The sequence below is a fragment of the Urocitellus parryii genome, chromosome 7 (assembly GCF_045843805.1).
Source record: "Urocitellus parryii isolate mUroPar1 chromosome 7, mUroPar1.hap1, whole genome shotgun sequence".
NCBI classification, from domain to species: domain Eukaryota; kingdom Metazoa; phylum Chordata; class Mammalia; order Rodentia; family Sciuridae; genus Urocitellus; species Urocitellus parryii.
Window position 1 is genome coordinate 148,611,959 of NC_135537.1, and position 16,486 is coordinate 148,628,444.

At 43.5% G+C, this 16,486-nt stretch overlaps 2 protein-coding genes across 11 annotated transcripts in view; one reads left to right on the forward strand and one right to left on the reverse strand.

Moving 5' to 3' along the window:
• Positions 1 to 1,665: 1,665 nt before the first annotated feature.
• Pigw (phosphatidylinositol glycan anchor biosynthesis class W) lies at positions 1,666 to 16,002 on the reverse strand. 3 transcript variants are annotated; one of them, XM_077801371.1, is made up of 2 exons: positions 15,948 to 16,002; positions 1,666 to 3,878 (listed from the first exon to the last, which is right to left on the reverse strand). In XM_077801371.1, exons 1-2 carry the CDS (start codon positions 15,974 to 15,976, stop codon positions 2,354 to 2,356), a joined length of 1,554 nt encoding a protein of 517 aa, XP_077657497.1. In that variant the 5' UTR covers positions 15,977 to 16,002; the 3' UTR covers positions 1,666 to 2,353. The 3 variants fall into 3 exon arrangements, with proteins under 3 accessions (XP_077657497.1, XP_026253769.1, XP_026253766.2); XM_026397984.2 differs by lacking the exon at positions 15,948 to 16,002 and adding an exon at positions 5,666 to 5,688; XM_026397981.2 differs by lacking the exon at positions 15,948 to 16,002 and adding an exon at positions 4,842 to 5,574.
• The window catches only part of Myo19 (myosin XIX), a 28,086-nt gene continuing 17,112 nt past the window's right edge, over positions 5,513 to 16,486 (forward strand). For all 8 annotated transcript variants that reach the window (XR_003301640.1, XM_026397994.2, XM_026397989.2 and 5 more), the window contains exons 1-8: positions 5,513 to 5,593; positions 6,268 to 6,367; positions 7,609 to 7,754; positions 10,843 to 10,981; positions 11,344 to 11,492; positions 13,134 to 13,247; positions 14,948 to 15,080; positions 15,687 to 15,756. Coding sequence is in view for 7 of the 8 variants with exons in the window: in XM_026397994.2 (XP_026253779.1) it covers positions 7,743 to 7,754; positions 10,843 to 10,981; positions 11,344 to 11,492; positions 13,134 to 13,247; positions 14,948 to 15,080; positions 15,687 to 15,756 (617 nt within the window). In the remaining variant the exon portion in view is untranslated. The remainder of the gene's footprint in view (positions 5,594 to 6,267; positions 6,368 to 7,608; positions 7,755 to 10,842; positions 10,982 to 11,343; positions 11,493 to 13,133; positions 13,248 to 14,947; positions 15,081 to 15,686; positions 15,757 to 16,486) is intronic.

Consider the following 16,486-nt stretch of genomic DNA (forward strand, 5'->3'; position numbering starts at 1 on the left):
TCTAAATAAAATATAAAAAAAAGGACTGGGGGTGTGGCTCAATAGTTAAGGGACCCTGAGTTCAATCCCCAGTACCAAAGGGGGGGGGGACCTAAACCTAGAGACATGTAAGAGCTAGAAAAGTATGAAGGAGCAATTAGTGAGAAAAGGAAACAGACCAATTATAAAACATTCATAAAGTTATAACTTACTTTAAATTACTTTTTCTAAATGAGCAAATAATATGGTTGAGCATTTCTCCCCTCCTCTGATTGCTTGAACAGATAAATTGTGGAGTATTGGCACTGTGACATAGTTAGCAGGAAAACCAGTCCCCTTTCCTAGTCCTGCTTAATTTACATACTGTAGTATTGTTGGTTGAACTTCAAAAGTCTTACTTTTTAATTGAAAATAAAATCTGGTTTTTATTTTAATAGCTCTATAACTATTCCACATACTGATTTCTTTGGGGGGAAATTCATCTCAATAATACATTAACTCCAAATGTAATCGGTTGTAATTAGCAAATATAAAGTACCACCTTAATGTTACATTAGCCATACATTTAATAAATTGAAGTGAACTAATAGTATGATAGTTACATTTAAAACATATATTAAAATAAATTTGGGGACTGGGCTATAGCTCAGTCAGAGAACTTTCCTAGCATTCAAGAGGACCTGAGTCCAATCCCAAGCACTGTAAAACATTTTTTAACTAATTCCAGAAGGAAAAAAATTAAAACAGTGATCTAAAATCTAATATTAGGGGAAGTTCCAGCTGTTCTACACTATACAAGTAATCCAAATTGCTTACCAAATATAAACTTACTTTCTGACCATCCCTTAGCTATTTTTGTAGTAATCAGATTTCTACTTGAAAATGGAATTATAGGCAAATTGTAATTGATTTTTTGCCCCCTCTAAATGATATACATAGAACATTAGAACTGGAAACTAAGGATTTTTAGGATTCTTAAAATTTTAGATTTTGAGCATAGGTCTACTTGGAGTAGACTTATGAACATGACTCCAAATCTCAGACATTAGAACAGTATAACCGTAGTTTTACTAAAGTAAACCAGGCAGTTGATGACTTTCACTTTTCCCCTTAATATAGTCAATGATCTTCCCTGCTACCTTCTCCAGCTCACTGCCCACATCTTCCCTTTTCTTGAGTTCCAGCCTTCTTTCTATTGATATGCTGGATTCCCTCCTCCTCATGGACTTTTGCTGAAAGATTCATCCTATCTGGAATACTCTCTGCTGTTTTACTGTCCCCCACACCCACCCCATCCCTCAGACACAGATAAATTTATCCCACACATCAACTTTGATTCCTTACTAAATGGGTTCTTGGTTTGATACTCAAGGCCACCTATACTTTTTTTTTTAAATCACTTAACAGTTCAGTTGTTTAATGTGTTTTCCCCAACTACATTGCAAGCCCCAAGACACCAGGAAATCCATTTTATCATTGTCTCCCAAGCACAAACTAGGCTAAAATATTTAAAAGCAAAAATTGTTTCATACTTATGGTGCAAGCTACATCATACAAATATAGTCTATTCTTTGGAGCATTTGTTTTCTGACTTCGTAAGTATTTGATTTTAAACTTCTTATTCCTAGGCTTTATTAAAAGACTAAAGTTAAGCAGTAAAGGAGTATTGACAGTTCACAGCTCATACTGAAATATTTTAATGTAAACATTCCAATTAACAAACACTATAAAAAGTAGTACAATCAAAAATAGACTGGCAAATTCAAAGTTTTTGGAAAATAAAAGTTCTCACGGTCCAATCTTCCAAGCGTCAAAACTGTGAAGTTTCTTTAAAATACTGGCATTTAATAAATAAACTCTAACAAATCAGAAGTCTTTATTTCTTCCTCATTGGTGTGTTTTATGTAATTTTGAGATGCATTAATGAAGCAGCCAGGTGCAATGGGACATGCTTATAAACCCAGCTACTCAGGAGGCTGAGGCAGAAGGATCTCAAGTTGGAGCCCAGCCTAAGCAACATAGAGACCCCATCTCTAAAAAGTACAAATAAAAAAAATATAAGCCAGGCATGGTGGCAATGCCTATGATCCCAATTTGGGAAGATGAAGCAGGAGGATCACAAGTTCAAGTTCAGCCTTAGCAACCTAGCAAGACCCTATCTCAAATTTTTAAAAAGCATTAAGGATGTAGCTCGGTGGTAAAAATGTCCTGGGTTCAATCCCCCCCCCCAAAAAAAAATCATTACTTTCATAGAGGATTGGAATTCTTTATAACAAAGTATGATTAAGACTGGGTTGCTAACAGCAGATTTTTCTCCACACTTATTCTTCCCTATTAAAATCATGTTGCTCAAATATCATCCTGTCGCTACTAATTACCAAAATTTTATAGTTTTACCTTGCAAATTAAGTAAATATATAATTAAACAGTTAGTAAACATATGGAGTTTGAGTAAAAATAAGGCCCATGAGGTACTGCTGTGTAATGTATCTACTGTTAGGTTGATCAGACCAGTTGTTATATTTGACAGCAAGAAAAAAATCAGCTGGTTTCTGTTCAGAGCTGTGATTAAACAAAGACTGGATTCTTTTCTTTCAGCTTCTGGGACTAGAGATTCTGAATGCTTTTTATTTGTAGAAGATGCTTGGGTAAGTTTCCAAGAACATGGTACTAGAGCCCCTTTAATTAGAAATTTGGCAAAACTCAAAATTATATCACTTATTACTAAAGAACTAAGAAGGATCAGGCTAGAAGCAACTATCCACACACAAAAGGCTAAATTGGCCATTCTTCGGGACACTGCTTCTACATTTACTTGAAGTATGTAGAGAGAGATGAAGAGGCTAATAGCTGCTAGTAGAAGACAACATGCTACTTTGAACCAGTCTTTGATATGTGTTCTATTCTTAAGAATATGTAACCCTGTTTGTACGCCAGCCATGTATATCGCCACATACCCCAAATTAGAGATTATTCCTTCTCGGTTGGCATTTAAGAAACCAACCCTCGAGCCACTGCCATCAGTGCCATATAAAATTAACCTCCTCAGGGGGGTAAAGTCAAGGGCTAGCTGGTATAACATGGCAATGCTGACTGCCACCATCCAGGATTTATTTAGGGGAATAATCATTAAAAGCAGTGATGTTATCAGTTTAACAACTATTATGGTAAAGAAAAAGTTCCAGTGAACTCCATACTCAGTTAAATGTTCCTGATAGCCAATGGATTTTATAACAATTAACCGTCCTAGTCCCAGGAAGAATAATGGCCAAGAAGAGTACAATGATTTTGTAAGATAATAAAATCTGGACCCTTTGGTATATTTCCTCCTGACCTCTGGACAAACCATTGCAGTCCCAAAAACAAAGCTGCCTACTCCCAAATCCATTGCCCCTGTTCCATAGAGCTCAGTTTTGGCAAATCTTCTGGGAAAAAGTGGGAAGTCCACAGCCAAAATGGCAATAGCTGTAAATATACTGTTAATTACACGGTAATAGGTAATGGCTGGATTGTATTCTGATTCTAGACTGATTTTCATGAATTTTTCAAGGATTTTCTGGACAGGCATTCTGGCATAGCAAGTTCTCCTTTGGTAAATTTGATAGAGCAGCAGCCCTCCGCAACAGATCATTATAGTGATATGCTCAGGAAGGATAATTGCAGGCAAAATGGTCAAAATGTACATCAGGGGAACTATTAAGACAACAAAGTCAATGAAGAATCGAGTTCTCCAGGTATGAGAAAAGGAACACAAGTGCTGTGAGAAAATGAGCAGGAGCCCTCTGCACAGGATACAGAATGCAGGAAAGCACAAGCCCTGGTTGATTTCCAACACGCTGGTTCCATTGAGGTTACTGACAAAAGCTTCTTTCATCTGTTTTTGAGACATTTTTCCCTTCCTGTGAAAACAAGAGCAAAGATATAGATTTGTGGAAAGCAACATTCTTGTGAAATCGGCATACATATATACCCAATTTAATTTTACTCATTTCTAGATTTCAGAGCCAAACTTTAGGCCCTAGTGATTTCAAATCAGGTGCAGAACCTAAGACTTGTGATTCTCCTTCCAAGGACTGTGGTCAAACGCCAACATGGATGTAGTAGGATTGGCATGTCATACAAGAGAGTTAGAAATTATTGGTGGAAAGCTCTTCTCAGTATACACTCACAAAGGTGAATGGGGGACCAAACTGTAAGACTGGCATCAAAGGCAGAAATTTCTAGGACAGCGCATAGTACTCTACACTGTTTAATGAACATTGTATACACATGACTAATCACTTTAAACCACAGGAAGAGGGAGAGAAGCTGTAAGTACACTTTGTAGTTGAGGTCACTAGTTTCTGTTGAGAACCTCTGTACCTACAGCCTCTGGTACAAAGGGCGAGCCTTCCTGAGCCCCAGGTTGCTCCTTCCCTCATTTAACGGGCAGCCATATTTTTAGGTTAAGATACATCACGCTGCATATACAAGGGCTAGCTGCTTCTTTAAAAAAAATTATTTTTTAATTGCAGGTGGACACAATACCTTTATTTTATATATTTTTCTGTGGTGCTGATGATCGAACCCAGGGCCCCACACATGCTAGGCGAGCGCTCTACCACTGAGCCACAACCCCAGCCCTAGCGGCTTCTTTTTAAAGGGATAAAAAACACTTCTCTGCCACTTATCAACGTCTGAAAGGCGGCACACTGGAAGAACACTTTTGTTCGCCAAACACGAACCACACTAATGAAATAAATGAGTATATGCGCGCATTAAGGCCTGCAACAGTTATCACCTTAACCAGTCGGAATCGGTCAGCCTGCACAAGTCTTTTCCTGAGACGCCCGCCACGGCCACGCCCTGCCCTTTTACCTCACCTGCTCCAGATGCTGCAGGCATCCCTGCAGGAGGGTCGTCCGCACCACCTGAGAAGCAGGCTCCCGTGGAGCCCGCTGCTTCCGCCTTCCGAGCGGCGCTTCCGGCCGCTGGGGCGCTGCCTACTCTTCGGAGCGGCAGATTCCGCGCGGCCCCGCCGGATGTCGCATGTTTCCCCGCCCCGCCGGCTCCCTACGCCTGTCCTCTGTAGGGCTCTGTAGCCCAGACACTCGAGTCGTGGCCTTGGGCGGGTCAGTGAGAGGAGCGGAAAAGGCGCGTGATGCGCCTCATCTCGGCCCCTCAGACCCCACAGCGAAGCCCTGTCAGGGAAATCGGGTTCGAGGAAACCGCGTGACGCTTGGCTATGGCGACCTCCACCAAACGGGCCGTGGCACACGTGTTCCCCACGCCCAGACCCCCGGAACGGAGGCTGCCGTAACACCCGCTTCTCGAGTAGTCCCTGGTGGAGCCCGCAGGCGGGACCCCTCAGGCCACGTGCGCCCCGCGCCGCGTGTGCGCGCCCCGCCCCAGGGGAGGAGCCGGCCGGCTCCCGGCCACTTAGCCAGAAGAGCCGCGGGCCGGCTGCGATCGGGCAGTGCGGACTTTCTCTCCCAGGCTTTTGCTCCCGGCTTTCCTCCCTCCCCTCCTTCCTTCCCTCCCTCCCCTCCCCTCCCTGGGATCTTCCCGCCGGCCCGCCCGCCCTTCCAGTCGCCCCGGGCGGGGTCTGCATCTCGCCGGTCGGGCCGTGGGATCGGTGAGTGCCACCCCCAGCCCAGATCCGAAATCTGTAGCGGCCCTGAAGGTTAAGGGAGGCCAGTTTTCCTACTGGGCCATGGTAGAGGGGGCATCTTCCCCTCTCCTCTCTAAATTGCCGTTTTCTTTCCATCTTCCCTTTTCTTTTTGACATTCTCGTGTCCCAGGAGGAGGCAGCCCAGTTCTCCCAGTTCTCGTGGTCCTTGTCCAAAACAAGGACCTTTCACGGTCACTTTCCACCTTGCCTGCGCGGGGCGGGGGAGGAGTCCCAGCTTGGGTCCCGGCGCCTGCTCCTCTCCCAGCCCTATCCAAGCACTGGGGAGGGGCGTTTGGTCCCGGGAGGGGTCAAGGGAGCCACGCCCTGGCCGAGGTTGCGTCCACCTTCGTGGGAAGGACACACTCTGCCGGTGCCAGGTGCTTTCGGCGCGGCATCTTAGCCATGGCACCATGGGCATATCGCCCAGTTCCCGCCACGAACCTGGGGCGGGGCCAACTGATCTCTCAAGACCCTTACTCAGCTCTTCCCCGCGGCTGCCCTCCCACTGCTCTGGGAGCCAAGAAAGAAACTGAGGCCGGATAGGAGGAGGAGCTGGTGATCAAGTTGCCACTTGCCTTGACTTGGTGTTTCACCTATTCATTACTCCCTTCTGCCCACTGTGGTCACGCCCTTTTCAGAAATTCGTGGTAACCACGAACTGAAGGAGCTGAAGCAGCCCGGAGAACTGGAGAAAACCGCTCTAATCTGACGACTTCAGCTAAAAGCTGACGCTACATGGTAATAACCAACATTTGCTAAGTGCTCTCATAGGTAGTAGCTTATTTGAGCCTTAATTTAGCACTGTGAGGTCTGGATATTATTATTATTTCATTTTGCAAATGAAAATAATAAGGTAGCTCTTGTGATCTGCAGTAGTGGGGTTGTGAGCTTTGGATTCCAACCCCACACCCTGGTATGCTCCCTCAATGGAGCTCTCTCAAGATGAGCTTTCAGTTCAGGGAGCTTTGTTCTCCTTGAGTCTCTAGAGACCTGGCTGTCTCTTGGAGGGGTATTGTCAGTGTTCAGAGTAAAGGTGTCCAACATAATCATACTGCCCCTTTCTAACCCTTTTTCCAGTTTCCAAGGAAGTCTCTATCTCTAGGTTCTTTGAAAATTAGGTGTATCCAGAGCCTTCAGAAGTCTCTACCAGGATTAATCCTTTCCAGGTGCCCCTTATCCTCATCTATTCTTCCTGGAGGTATTGAGGCCTGGGAAATTCCAAATCTGAAGATAATTTACCTTTCTTCAGAGACTGACCTAGGTCTAGCCTTATAACACTCCTCTCACCTTGAAGTTGACACTGATTCCACCTGAATTCTACCCAATTAACATTATCAACCCTCATTTGCAGTGTTAACAATATTTATCCTCTGTGTGTATTCAGATTTGCACTTTGAATGGTGCTTTCAAACCATGACTTTATTGACCTTCACAACCACTTGTGATGTATCCCCATTTTCAAGTTGGGGGTTCCAGGTAGGTGTTATAGTTTACCCAAGGTCACACACCCAATGAATGGCTGAACTGTGATATCCTTTCACATAGCAGCTTTTCTGGAGCTTCAGGTGTTGACTCCAGTCTCTCTCCCCCTTACCAGCTGAAATTGGATGTTTCCATGTAGGGTGAAGAAAATAGGGCATGAGGCTTTCTGACACCCAGGTATCTTCATCCTCTGTGGCATACTTACCCAGAAGATTTACATCCCCACCAGAACTCTAACCCTAAAGCTGTAATAAAACTGGCCCTGACATTTTACTTGAAAGGCAGCATCAACAGTTAGCCCGGGGAATCTCTGGAGGCTCTCATCAAAGTTTCTCCTGTTCCCTAATTGGCAAAAGGAAAGGACAGACTCTCACTCTCTGCCCAGACCTGCCCTGGTTCTCATTTGATTCCTCCTCCTCAGAGGGAAGAGAAGGAATGAGTCACCCTGGAGAAGCTCTCATCTGTGCGTGGCCCTTGTCTTCTCTCTCATGCCACAGACTCTGGGATGACTTCTCTGAGATCCCTCCAGACCTGAGCCCTTTGCTAGAGCCATGCTGGTGGCCCAGTGACCAGGTGATTAGCACTCCTTGTGCCTGCGACCCAGGACCCTGGCTCACCACAGTGAAGCAGGATGCTTCAGCAGGTAAAACCTCAATCTTTTGTAACCCAGGCCTTTTCGCACTTAAGACACCTTCCCATCTTTTGTTTGCCCAAATGAAGCTTCCACTGGCCTAACCTGGAAAGACAGGAAAGAACCCTTGAAGGCCTTTTTTCTTTTCTGTCTTCAGATAGTATTCTAATGCTTTTCCTGATAACTCATTTGAATCAGTTCTGTTATAGTTTTTAGTTCTTTTCTTTAGGGACTCCTTAGGCATTTTGGTGAACAGAGAGGGAATCCTGAGAGATGCCTCTACCAGCATGTATTGTTGAAGAACAGTGGAAGCCTTAGGCTTTCTCGGAGTGTTCTTTGAGACTGAGTCTTAATAAGAAGGAATTAGGTAAGTGGAAAAGGAAAAGAAGCAGTCCAGGCAAAGGGATTAGCATGTGTAAAAAAATGTGGGCAATGACTGTGGATATACAGAAGGGTTCTGATTAATGGATCATGGGGTGCATGAAACCTGCTCTTACTCCAGGCCTCTGCTTCTCTGAAAAAGCTACCGTCACCTCTGGCCTGTACAATTCCAAATCACCCTTCACTGTGAAGCATCTTCTCATACTACTATCATTCTTCATATATAGTTCCTAATTAGAGAGAATGACAGAATATATTTGCTGAAATTTTGTTTTATTAAGTGTTGCACAGCACTAGACTGAGGCAGATGTTTAAAATAGTACCTGTTCTGCAGGAATTTATGGTCTAGTGGTGTTCTAGGTAGATAAATGCCTGAGACTCAGCAATATAACCAAGTGTGGGGCAGGCCAGCCAAAGAAGCTATAATAGATACTGCCATTTGACCTTTCTGCTGTTTGGCTCATGAAACGGGCTTGAAGTTTGAAAGAAGCAGGCAGGACTGTTGTCTGCTCTGGGTTTTTAATTTTTTTTAATTTTCTTTTTTATTATTAAAAAGTAGTAATGGGCCAGGCACAGTGGTGCATACCTATAATCCCAGCAGCTCAAGAGGCTGAGGCAGATCAAAGCCACCCTGAGCAACTGCAAGGCACTAAGCAACTTAGGGAGACTCTGTCTCAAAATAAAAAGGGCCAGGGTTGTGGTTCAGTCGTTAAGTGCATCTGGATTCAATACCCAGTACCCCCCGCCAAAAAAAAGGAGTAATGTTCACTGTAACCATTCTAGCATCTGCCCTGTGTTGAGCTGTTGTTGTGTGCTCAACACTTGTAGGCACTGTGCTACATGCAATTTTGTTTAATTCTTAATAACATCTCCATGAGAAAGATATAGTATTATAACTATACAGTGGTATTGTATCCCAATTCTGGTACTAAGACCTCCAAGAAGTTAAATGTCTTTATCAGAAATTTGGAAAATAAAGATAAGGAAAAAGAACATTAAAATTGTCCATAAGCTTACTACTCAGAGATAATTAACATTTAGAGACTGTTCTAGATTTCCCCCTCAAGTATATATATTTTAAAACTTGTAAGGTATTGTGTTTTCTTGTAACCTGCTTTATTTCATTGTATGGTGTTCCAAAATTTAAGCAGTCTACCCTCTTGATGTTGTGATTACTGTCCATTTTTTACAATCATAAATTCTAACCAGGCATGGTGGTACACGCCTGTTAACTCAGCAACTCCCTTTCCTTCACTACGGCAAAAGAATTGCAAGTTTGAGGCTAACCTAACCTCAGCAACTCAGAAAGATCCTGTCTCAAAATTAAAGGACTAGGGATTCAGCTCAGTGGTAAAGTGCCCATGTATTCAATCCTCAGTACAAAAAAAAAAAAAAGACATGTATAGTTTTATGGCCCTTGCTCTATTGCCTAATTAGAAGACCAACCTTTATAACAATAACAAATGTGTCATATTTCAGATGCCTTTCTAAACACTTTTCTATGTTTATCAGTATCTATGAGGTAGGTTCAGTCACCATTCCATTTTACAGATACGGAAAATCAAAATGGAAAAAGTTTAAGAAACATAAGATTGTATAACTACTAAGTAGAATCAGGATTCAGACCCAGGTGATCTAGCTTTCAAATGCAGGCTCTTGATCATTTTACTCTACTGCCTCTGGTTGGATCAGAGTTTCTCATAACTTATAGCTATGTTTGTGAGTGAGGTTTTTTGTTTTTCACTAGAGGGGTTTGCATAGATTCAGCTGTGCTGACTATGTTACCCTAGAGGGAATGAAACTGCCTTGCAGATTATGGTGGGCCCAAAGTTCAGAGAACTGGCAGCATCTTTGGAAGAAACTCATTGCTGGGCTTCTCAGATGAAACCTGCCACCATGGCTTAACTCCCTGAGGGATTTGGACTTCTGGGGCTCACCAGTCTCATTGGAAACCCACACATGTCATGTCACAGACCTTGTCCTTCAAAAGCAGATTTTAGCCAGGTGCCTATCTTCTCCTGCCACTCTATCCTTTCTATTCCGTTCTCACCCTCTGCTAGGTGACAGACAGGAATGAAAGGGGAGGAAACTAGGGAGATGAAACATATGGAAAGTGTTGGCATCAAAGATAGAGCCTGTTCCCCTTGGTGCAGGTTCTTGACCTGTTGCAGCCTTCTGAGCCAGGCATCTGCTCAAGCAGACTCAGGTTGGTGGGAACCAATTCATTGACTAGGCCAGATTTAGTCTCAAGAGGCAGGTGACGAAGGCATGAGGCTACTTTTTTGAATGGTCTCTTTAAAACAAGGTCCATCCATGTTCATTTCTCTTTCCATACTCCTATAGCAGCCCCTCTCTGGCTTCTCCAAACAGACTCAGTAAGTCTGATACCATAGAAGCTGACTTGGCTAAAGCTCTTAGCAGAGGAGATAGCATAGTATTTATTGAACATTTACTGTGTGCAAGGCCCTGACTAAATGTATAGCTCTTCTTCCCCAGAACCCTGAGTTTGTTTTACATTATCTACAAATAAAGAAGGTTTGGTAAAGTTAAGTAAATTACCTAGTTTCATAGGACCAGTAAGTGGCATAATTGAAAGCTGAACCCTGCTAGACTCTGATTGTAGAGTCCAGTTATTTTTCTACTCGGGAAGCTCTCAACATATTAGCTGCTAGCTGGTCTGAGTCCCAGCTCTCATGGTCCTTACTTTGTTCTTTTCCAGTTGAATGGCCACAGTTCCAGCTCTCATGACCAAAGCAAAGTGTCCCTCAGAGAAGACATACAAGAGTTCCTGAGTGGGGAGGCCCCATTGCACCAGTTAGATGACCTCACCAAGGTGAATCCTGTGACACTGGAGACAGGTATGGGCCTTCCTCTCCTGTAGAGTGCAGTCTCCAAGGGGCAGAGGTGCAATGAGAGTATCCAGCACAGCTTCCCCAGTCAGACCAAGGCAAGCAAGGCTTCTGACCTGGAGCCAGGCAGGCCACTCCAGACTTCTGCCCAGGGGAGCCTGGCAGCTACACCTGGGCTCCCCAGGGCAGGCTTGGTCCAGATTTGGGGCTCGTCTTAATTAGATCTTGTACCTATTCATCAGGGAATTACTAGGATCTAATAGAACTTGATTAATCACAGAGGGAGGGCTGGTAGGCAGATGTGGGTCTGTCTATGTGTGTGGTATTATCTGTATTTGAGGCAGACTTTGCTAAAAGTATCTCCACCTCAGTTCTAAGGTGCCTGCAGGCCCGGTACATGGTGGACACATTCTACACCAATGCTGGCTGCACCTTGGTAGCTTTGAACCCCTTCAAGCCTGTCCCTGGGCTCTACTCTCCAGAAATGATGAGAGAATACCATGCTGCATCTCAACCCCAGGTAAGGCTCCTATGGCCTCAGGGCTCCACCTAGACCTATCTGCAGATTCCCCATCCTTATCTATCTATTTACCAGCCATATTGTCATTCAAAACTGGGTGCCATGGCTCTGCCCAACAGGCACTCTCAGAAATTTGGACACAAAAGAAATTACTATTGAAAGAAGGTATGAGTTGGGGAATAAATATTTAGCTAAATTTGGAACCTAAAATAGGCATATAGATTGAAGGATGTTTTTTCCCTTAATTTTGGGTTTATTCATAGGAAAGGATTTTCAAAGACATATATTTAACTAACCATCTTTTTAGAAAAGAATAAAATCATACACAAAAGGAGTGCCCTAGAAAATTCAGCACATGTTTATAATAATAAATTATTGAGGGATGGGAGTGGTGGTGTAAGCAGGGAATGGGCTCTTTGTTGTTAATGTATTTGATATGTTCAAGGAGAAGCAAGAGCAAACTTGCAGGAGGGAGGCTGTGGGGAGAGAGGCAGTAGATGAGAGTAGGACTAGGAGAAAGTGGGGACTATTTGTAAAGAGTCTGAAGCCCACAGCAGGCAGAGTCCACATGGCTGCTTCATCTGGGTGGAGGTAAGACTGCAAACAGAGCCCACTGGGGAAGCAATTACTCTGGGAATTGAGTTCAGGAAAGTGACAGGAGGCAGAGAAAACAGTTCGAGGCTTTGTAATAGTCCAGGTGAGAGGTGGCTGGGACAAAGGCTGGTGGCTGATGATAATTCTGAAAGCATCCTCAGTGTTCCTTCAGGAGGCTGTAAGTGACCATTGCTGGCTGGACTGGCCAGGCATCATGTAGATGGCCAGGCTCTCCAGAAGTTCATGCATGGGGAGTCATCCAGGTAGAATCCAGGGAAGTCTGTCCTGATATTAAATACTGTCATCGTTGTCTCAAAGGGAAAAGTCAGGTCATGGTCTGTTCTGTTTCCCCAGTACCCAGCACATTGAGGAAAATTAATAGTTGTTGAAGGAAAGGAGAACAATGGTTTTGGAATTCAAATCACATGGAAATACTTACTTACTGAATGGCCTTGGAAGGTTATTTAATTCCTCTGAACCTCAGATGCCACATCTATAAAATGTTAGCTATTCAACCTTACTTATGCACAGATTTCTTAGTAACTTGTAAGAAAGTGTTTTTTTACAGATTACAAAGTACAATAACATAATAAGCAACAGAATAAGACAAATAAAACAACATAAAGGCCGGGTGAAGTGGTGCACACTTGTAATCCCAGGAGCTTTGGGCGGCTGAGGCAGGAAGATCATAAGTTCAAAGCCAGCCTCAGCAACAGTGAGTTGCTAAACAACTTGGTGAGACCCTGTCTCTAAATAAAATACAAAATAGGACTGGGATGTAGCTCAGTGATCAAGTGTCCCTGAATTCAATCTCTAATACCCACCCACCCCCCAAAAAAAAATAATAATAAGATGGGAACATAAAGTATCAATGTTACTGACTGAAGTTCCACAGTTGGACTTGACACTGTTAAATCCAGGAAGTTTTTCTGGAGAAAGTATCCTGGCATTTCTGTTGGCAGCCTCCCCATCTCAGCCATCATTGGCTCAACTACTTCTTGAAAACAGAAATTTTCTCACATGACCATTCCCTTTTTGATGTTTCAGAAACTGAAACCCCACATCTTCACTGTGGGTGAACAGACCTACAGGAATGTCAAGAGCCTGATTGAGCCAGTTAACCAGTCTATTGTGGTCAGTGGAGAGAGTGGTGCTGGAAAGGTAGGAGGACCACTTTTCTACCTTGTCAACTCATAACTGTAGAGAGGCAGTGGTCTTTCCTTGTGGAGTCATTTGCTGCCTTGTCTACACAGATAGGCTGGCCAACACAGAGAGTCAGTATACCATAGTGGGTAAGTATTGGGCCAGAATTCCAGAGACAGGTTCTCCAATGCAGGCTCTCCAACTAGCTCTGCTGTCACCTGGGGTAAAATACTTTCCCCTCCTTCTTGAAGTTCTGTGCCAGCACTGAAAATAAAGTAAGCTGATGGGAATTCCAGTATAATGGTTAAGGGAACATCAGAAAGGTACTTAAGCCAAACTGGCATGCCGGCGCTTGCCTGTAATCCTAGCAATTTGGGAGGCTGAGGCAGGAGGATAGCAAGTTCAAAGCCAGTCTTCTCAGCAATTTAGCAAGGCCCTGAGCAACTTAGTGAGATCCTGCCTCAAAATATAAAAAGGGCAAGGGTGTAGCTTAGTGATAAAGTACCCTACATTAAGTCTCCAATATCAAACAAAAAGGTAGGGGGGGCTTTAAGCCAGGCATGGTGGTACATGCCTATAATTCTAGCTATTTGGGAGACTGAGGCAAGAGGATCACAAGTTTGAGGCCAGCCTCAGCCATTTAGCAAGGCCCTAAGCAATTTAATGAGACCCTGTCTCACTAAAAAGGGCTGGGGATGTGACTCAGTGTCCCTGGGTTTAATCCCCAGTACCAAAAAGAAAGCTTCTCTTTCTTTCTGTCACTATAGATCCTAGATTGATAAGAGAAAATATGACTGGTTTTATGCCAATAAATTATGCAACTTAAGATAAAATGGAGAAATTTACTTGAAGACCCCCCACCTGACTACTAAAGCTCACATAGAAGAAATAATGTAACCTGAATAGCACATATCTTTAAAAGAAATTTAGTCACAGTTAAAAAAAAAAAAAAACCTTTCTACAAAGAAAGCTTCAGGCCCAGGCAACTTTACTTGTGTTCACCAAACATCTAAGGAAGAAATGTTACTAAATCTACCCAAAGTCTTTCAGAAAATAGAAAAGAGGGAACATCTCCAGCCTCATAGAAAGATATAAAGAATTTACAAAAAAACAAAAATCACTACTACAGCTAAAAAATTATAGAGAGTTTAGTGAAATGATAGGACATGAGGTCAATATATAAAAATCAATTATATTTCTATGTCCTAGCAACAAATAATTGGAAATTTAAAGTGAAAATTTACCTCATTCAACTGATTGAAACTAAAGAATTTTTATACTTGGGCTGCTTGCATTTAATCAGAGCTCTGTCGTTTACTGATCTTTAATAAATTAATTTTTTTTAATTCCGCAGTTTTATCATTTTGAAAATATGTGCATAATTATATCTGCCTCTTTAGGGTTTGTAAGAAAATGCGAAGAAAACCTCTGTAGTTCAGGGCCTCCATGGAGTTATCAGTATTAGCTGTGAAGCCTCAGAGACACTGCCCAGGTCCCCTCATTTTTAGTGCATTCTCTGGAACTGAGATGCATCCTCCCATTTCAAATTATAATAGTGCATTGCCAAGGCCAGAGCTAAATTCAGTAGTCATTCATTTGGTCAGCAACACACATGGTGGTTCTTAGAAGAGCATTCTGGTGGACACCACTTCCTCAGGCAGGCTTGGTAATAGGAAAGAACATGGACACAGCTCCCATGAGGCTGTTTTTTCCTGCAGACATGGACGTCCCGCTGCCTGATGAAATTCTATGCTGTCGTAGCTACCTCACCCACTTCCTGGGAGAACCATAAGATTGCCGAGAGGATCGAACAGCGGATCCTGAATTCCAACCCTGTCATGGAAGCTTTTGGTGAGTTCAGCAACCTCTGTATTATGCTTCAGTCCCATTTCCTCTCCAGGGTTTGCCACCTGGCATGAAGAGGAACACTGCCTTGGACCCCCAGCCTTCTCCCAGTTCCCCCCAACCTCCTTCCAATAAAGGGGATATCATTTGGTCATCTTGCCTTCATCCTAGACACATGTAACAGTGTTGAAGAGGACCTGGTGACTCATCTAGTCCAAATCCTATCTTTCCATTCAGTTTCCAGATGGTTTAAAGGAGATTTGTCTAAGGAAGCATAGCTATTGGTGTCCTTGATGAGACTGAAGCCCAGATGATATATCTTGCTGTCTGAAGCCAATAATGACAGTGTGTTGTTTTTGACCTCCCTTCAAACAAAAAAAGTTCCTGATGGCGTAGGCTTGCTCATTCCACCTCCTTGCCAGGAAGTTCTAACTCTTCTGCATTTTGCTTGCCAAGGCCTGAGTGCCCATTCCCTAGTCCTGTCCCCCATGATATAGAAACCAACTAAAGGGCTTTTAGGTGACTTGAGGATGGGCAGCTGTGCCCATCCTTTTGTCCCTTTGGGAACTCTAAAACCTAGGGAAGTTATGCAAACATAGGTGTTATTTATAGGGAATGCATGTACGCTGAGGAATGACAACAGCAGTCGCTTTGGGAAGTTCATCCAGCTCCAGCTGAACAGGTAATTACTGCTGTCTCCTTGGCCCTGGTGGTGGGGGGTGAGAGGACTGGCCAGGGTTTGGAAACTGCTGGGGCTGTCACCAGCCTTGGCCACCTCTCTGGGCAGAATTTGTCATGTATGTGTATGAGAATATTTAGGATCAATGAACTCTATAGTGATCTTTGAACCTTGAGAATCATAGCTGCTCTCACCTTAGGAACTGGAGTAGTGTTCTTGACATGGCCTTTGTATTCCTCAGCTTGTACCCTTGCTCAGGGACTTCTTTTTTTTTTTTTTTTTTTAAAGGGGAGAGAGAGAGAGAGAGAGAGAGAATTTTTAATATTTATTTCTTAGTTCTCGGCAGACACAACATCTTTGTTGGTATGTGGTGCTGAGGATCGAACCCAGGCCGCACGCATGCCAGGCGAGCGCGCTACCACTTGAGCCACATCCCCAGCCCCGCTCAGGGACTTCTAAATAAATTGCTACCTCTTTGGGCCATAACTCTGAGCTTTAAGCTACAGCTTCTGCTCATGCCTTGGGATGGGACAAAAGCCATATACAGAGGCCATGGCCCTGCCCACCTAAGCTAGATGCAGGGGAAGTTCCCAGAATACCTAAGGACATTCTGAGTGGTTCACAGCCTACTAAGAAGAATAGGTTGGCAGGGAGTTGCTAGGTGGCAGTCTGGTACACGGTAAGTGCTAAATAGATGGCTATTGAATAAATACACAACTAATGGGCTCCTACC

Bases quoted from the DNA above. Each gene is read 5' to 3' on its own strand.
- Pigw (XM_026397981.2), bottom strand. From the start codon at position 5,569: ATGCAGACCCCGCCCGGGGCGACTGGAAGGGCGGGCGGGCCGGCGGGA. The intron at 3,879-4,841 runs GTGAGGTAAAAG...TTGTTTTCACAG, and splicing joins GCCTGCAGCATCTGGAGCAG to GAAGGGAAAAATGTCTCAAA.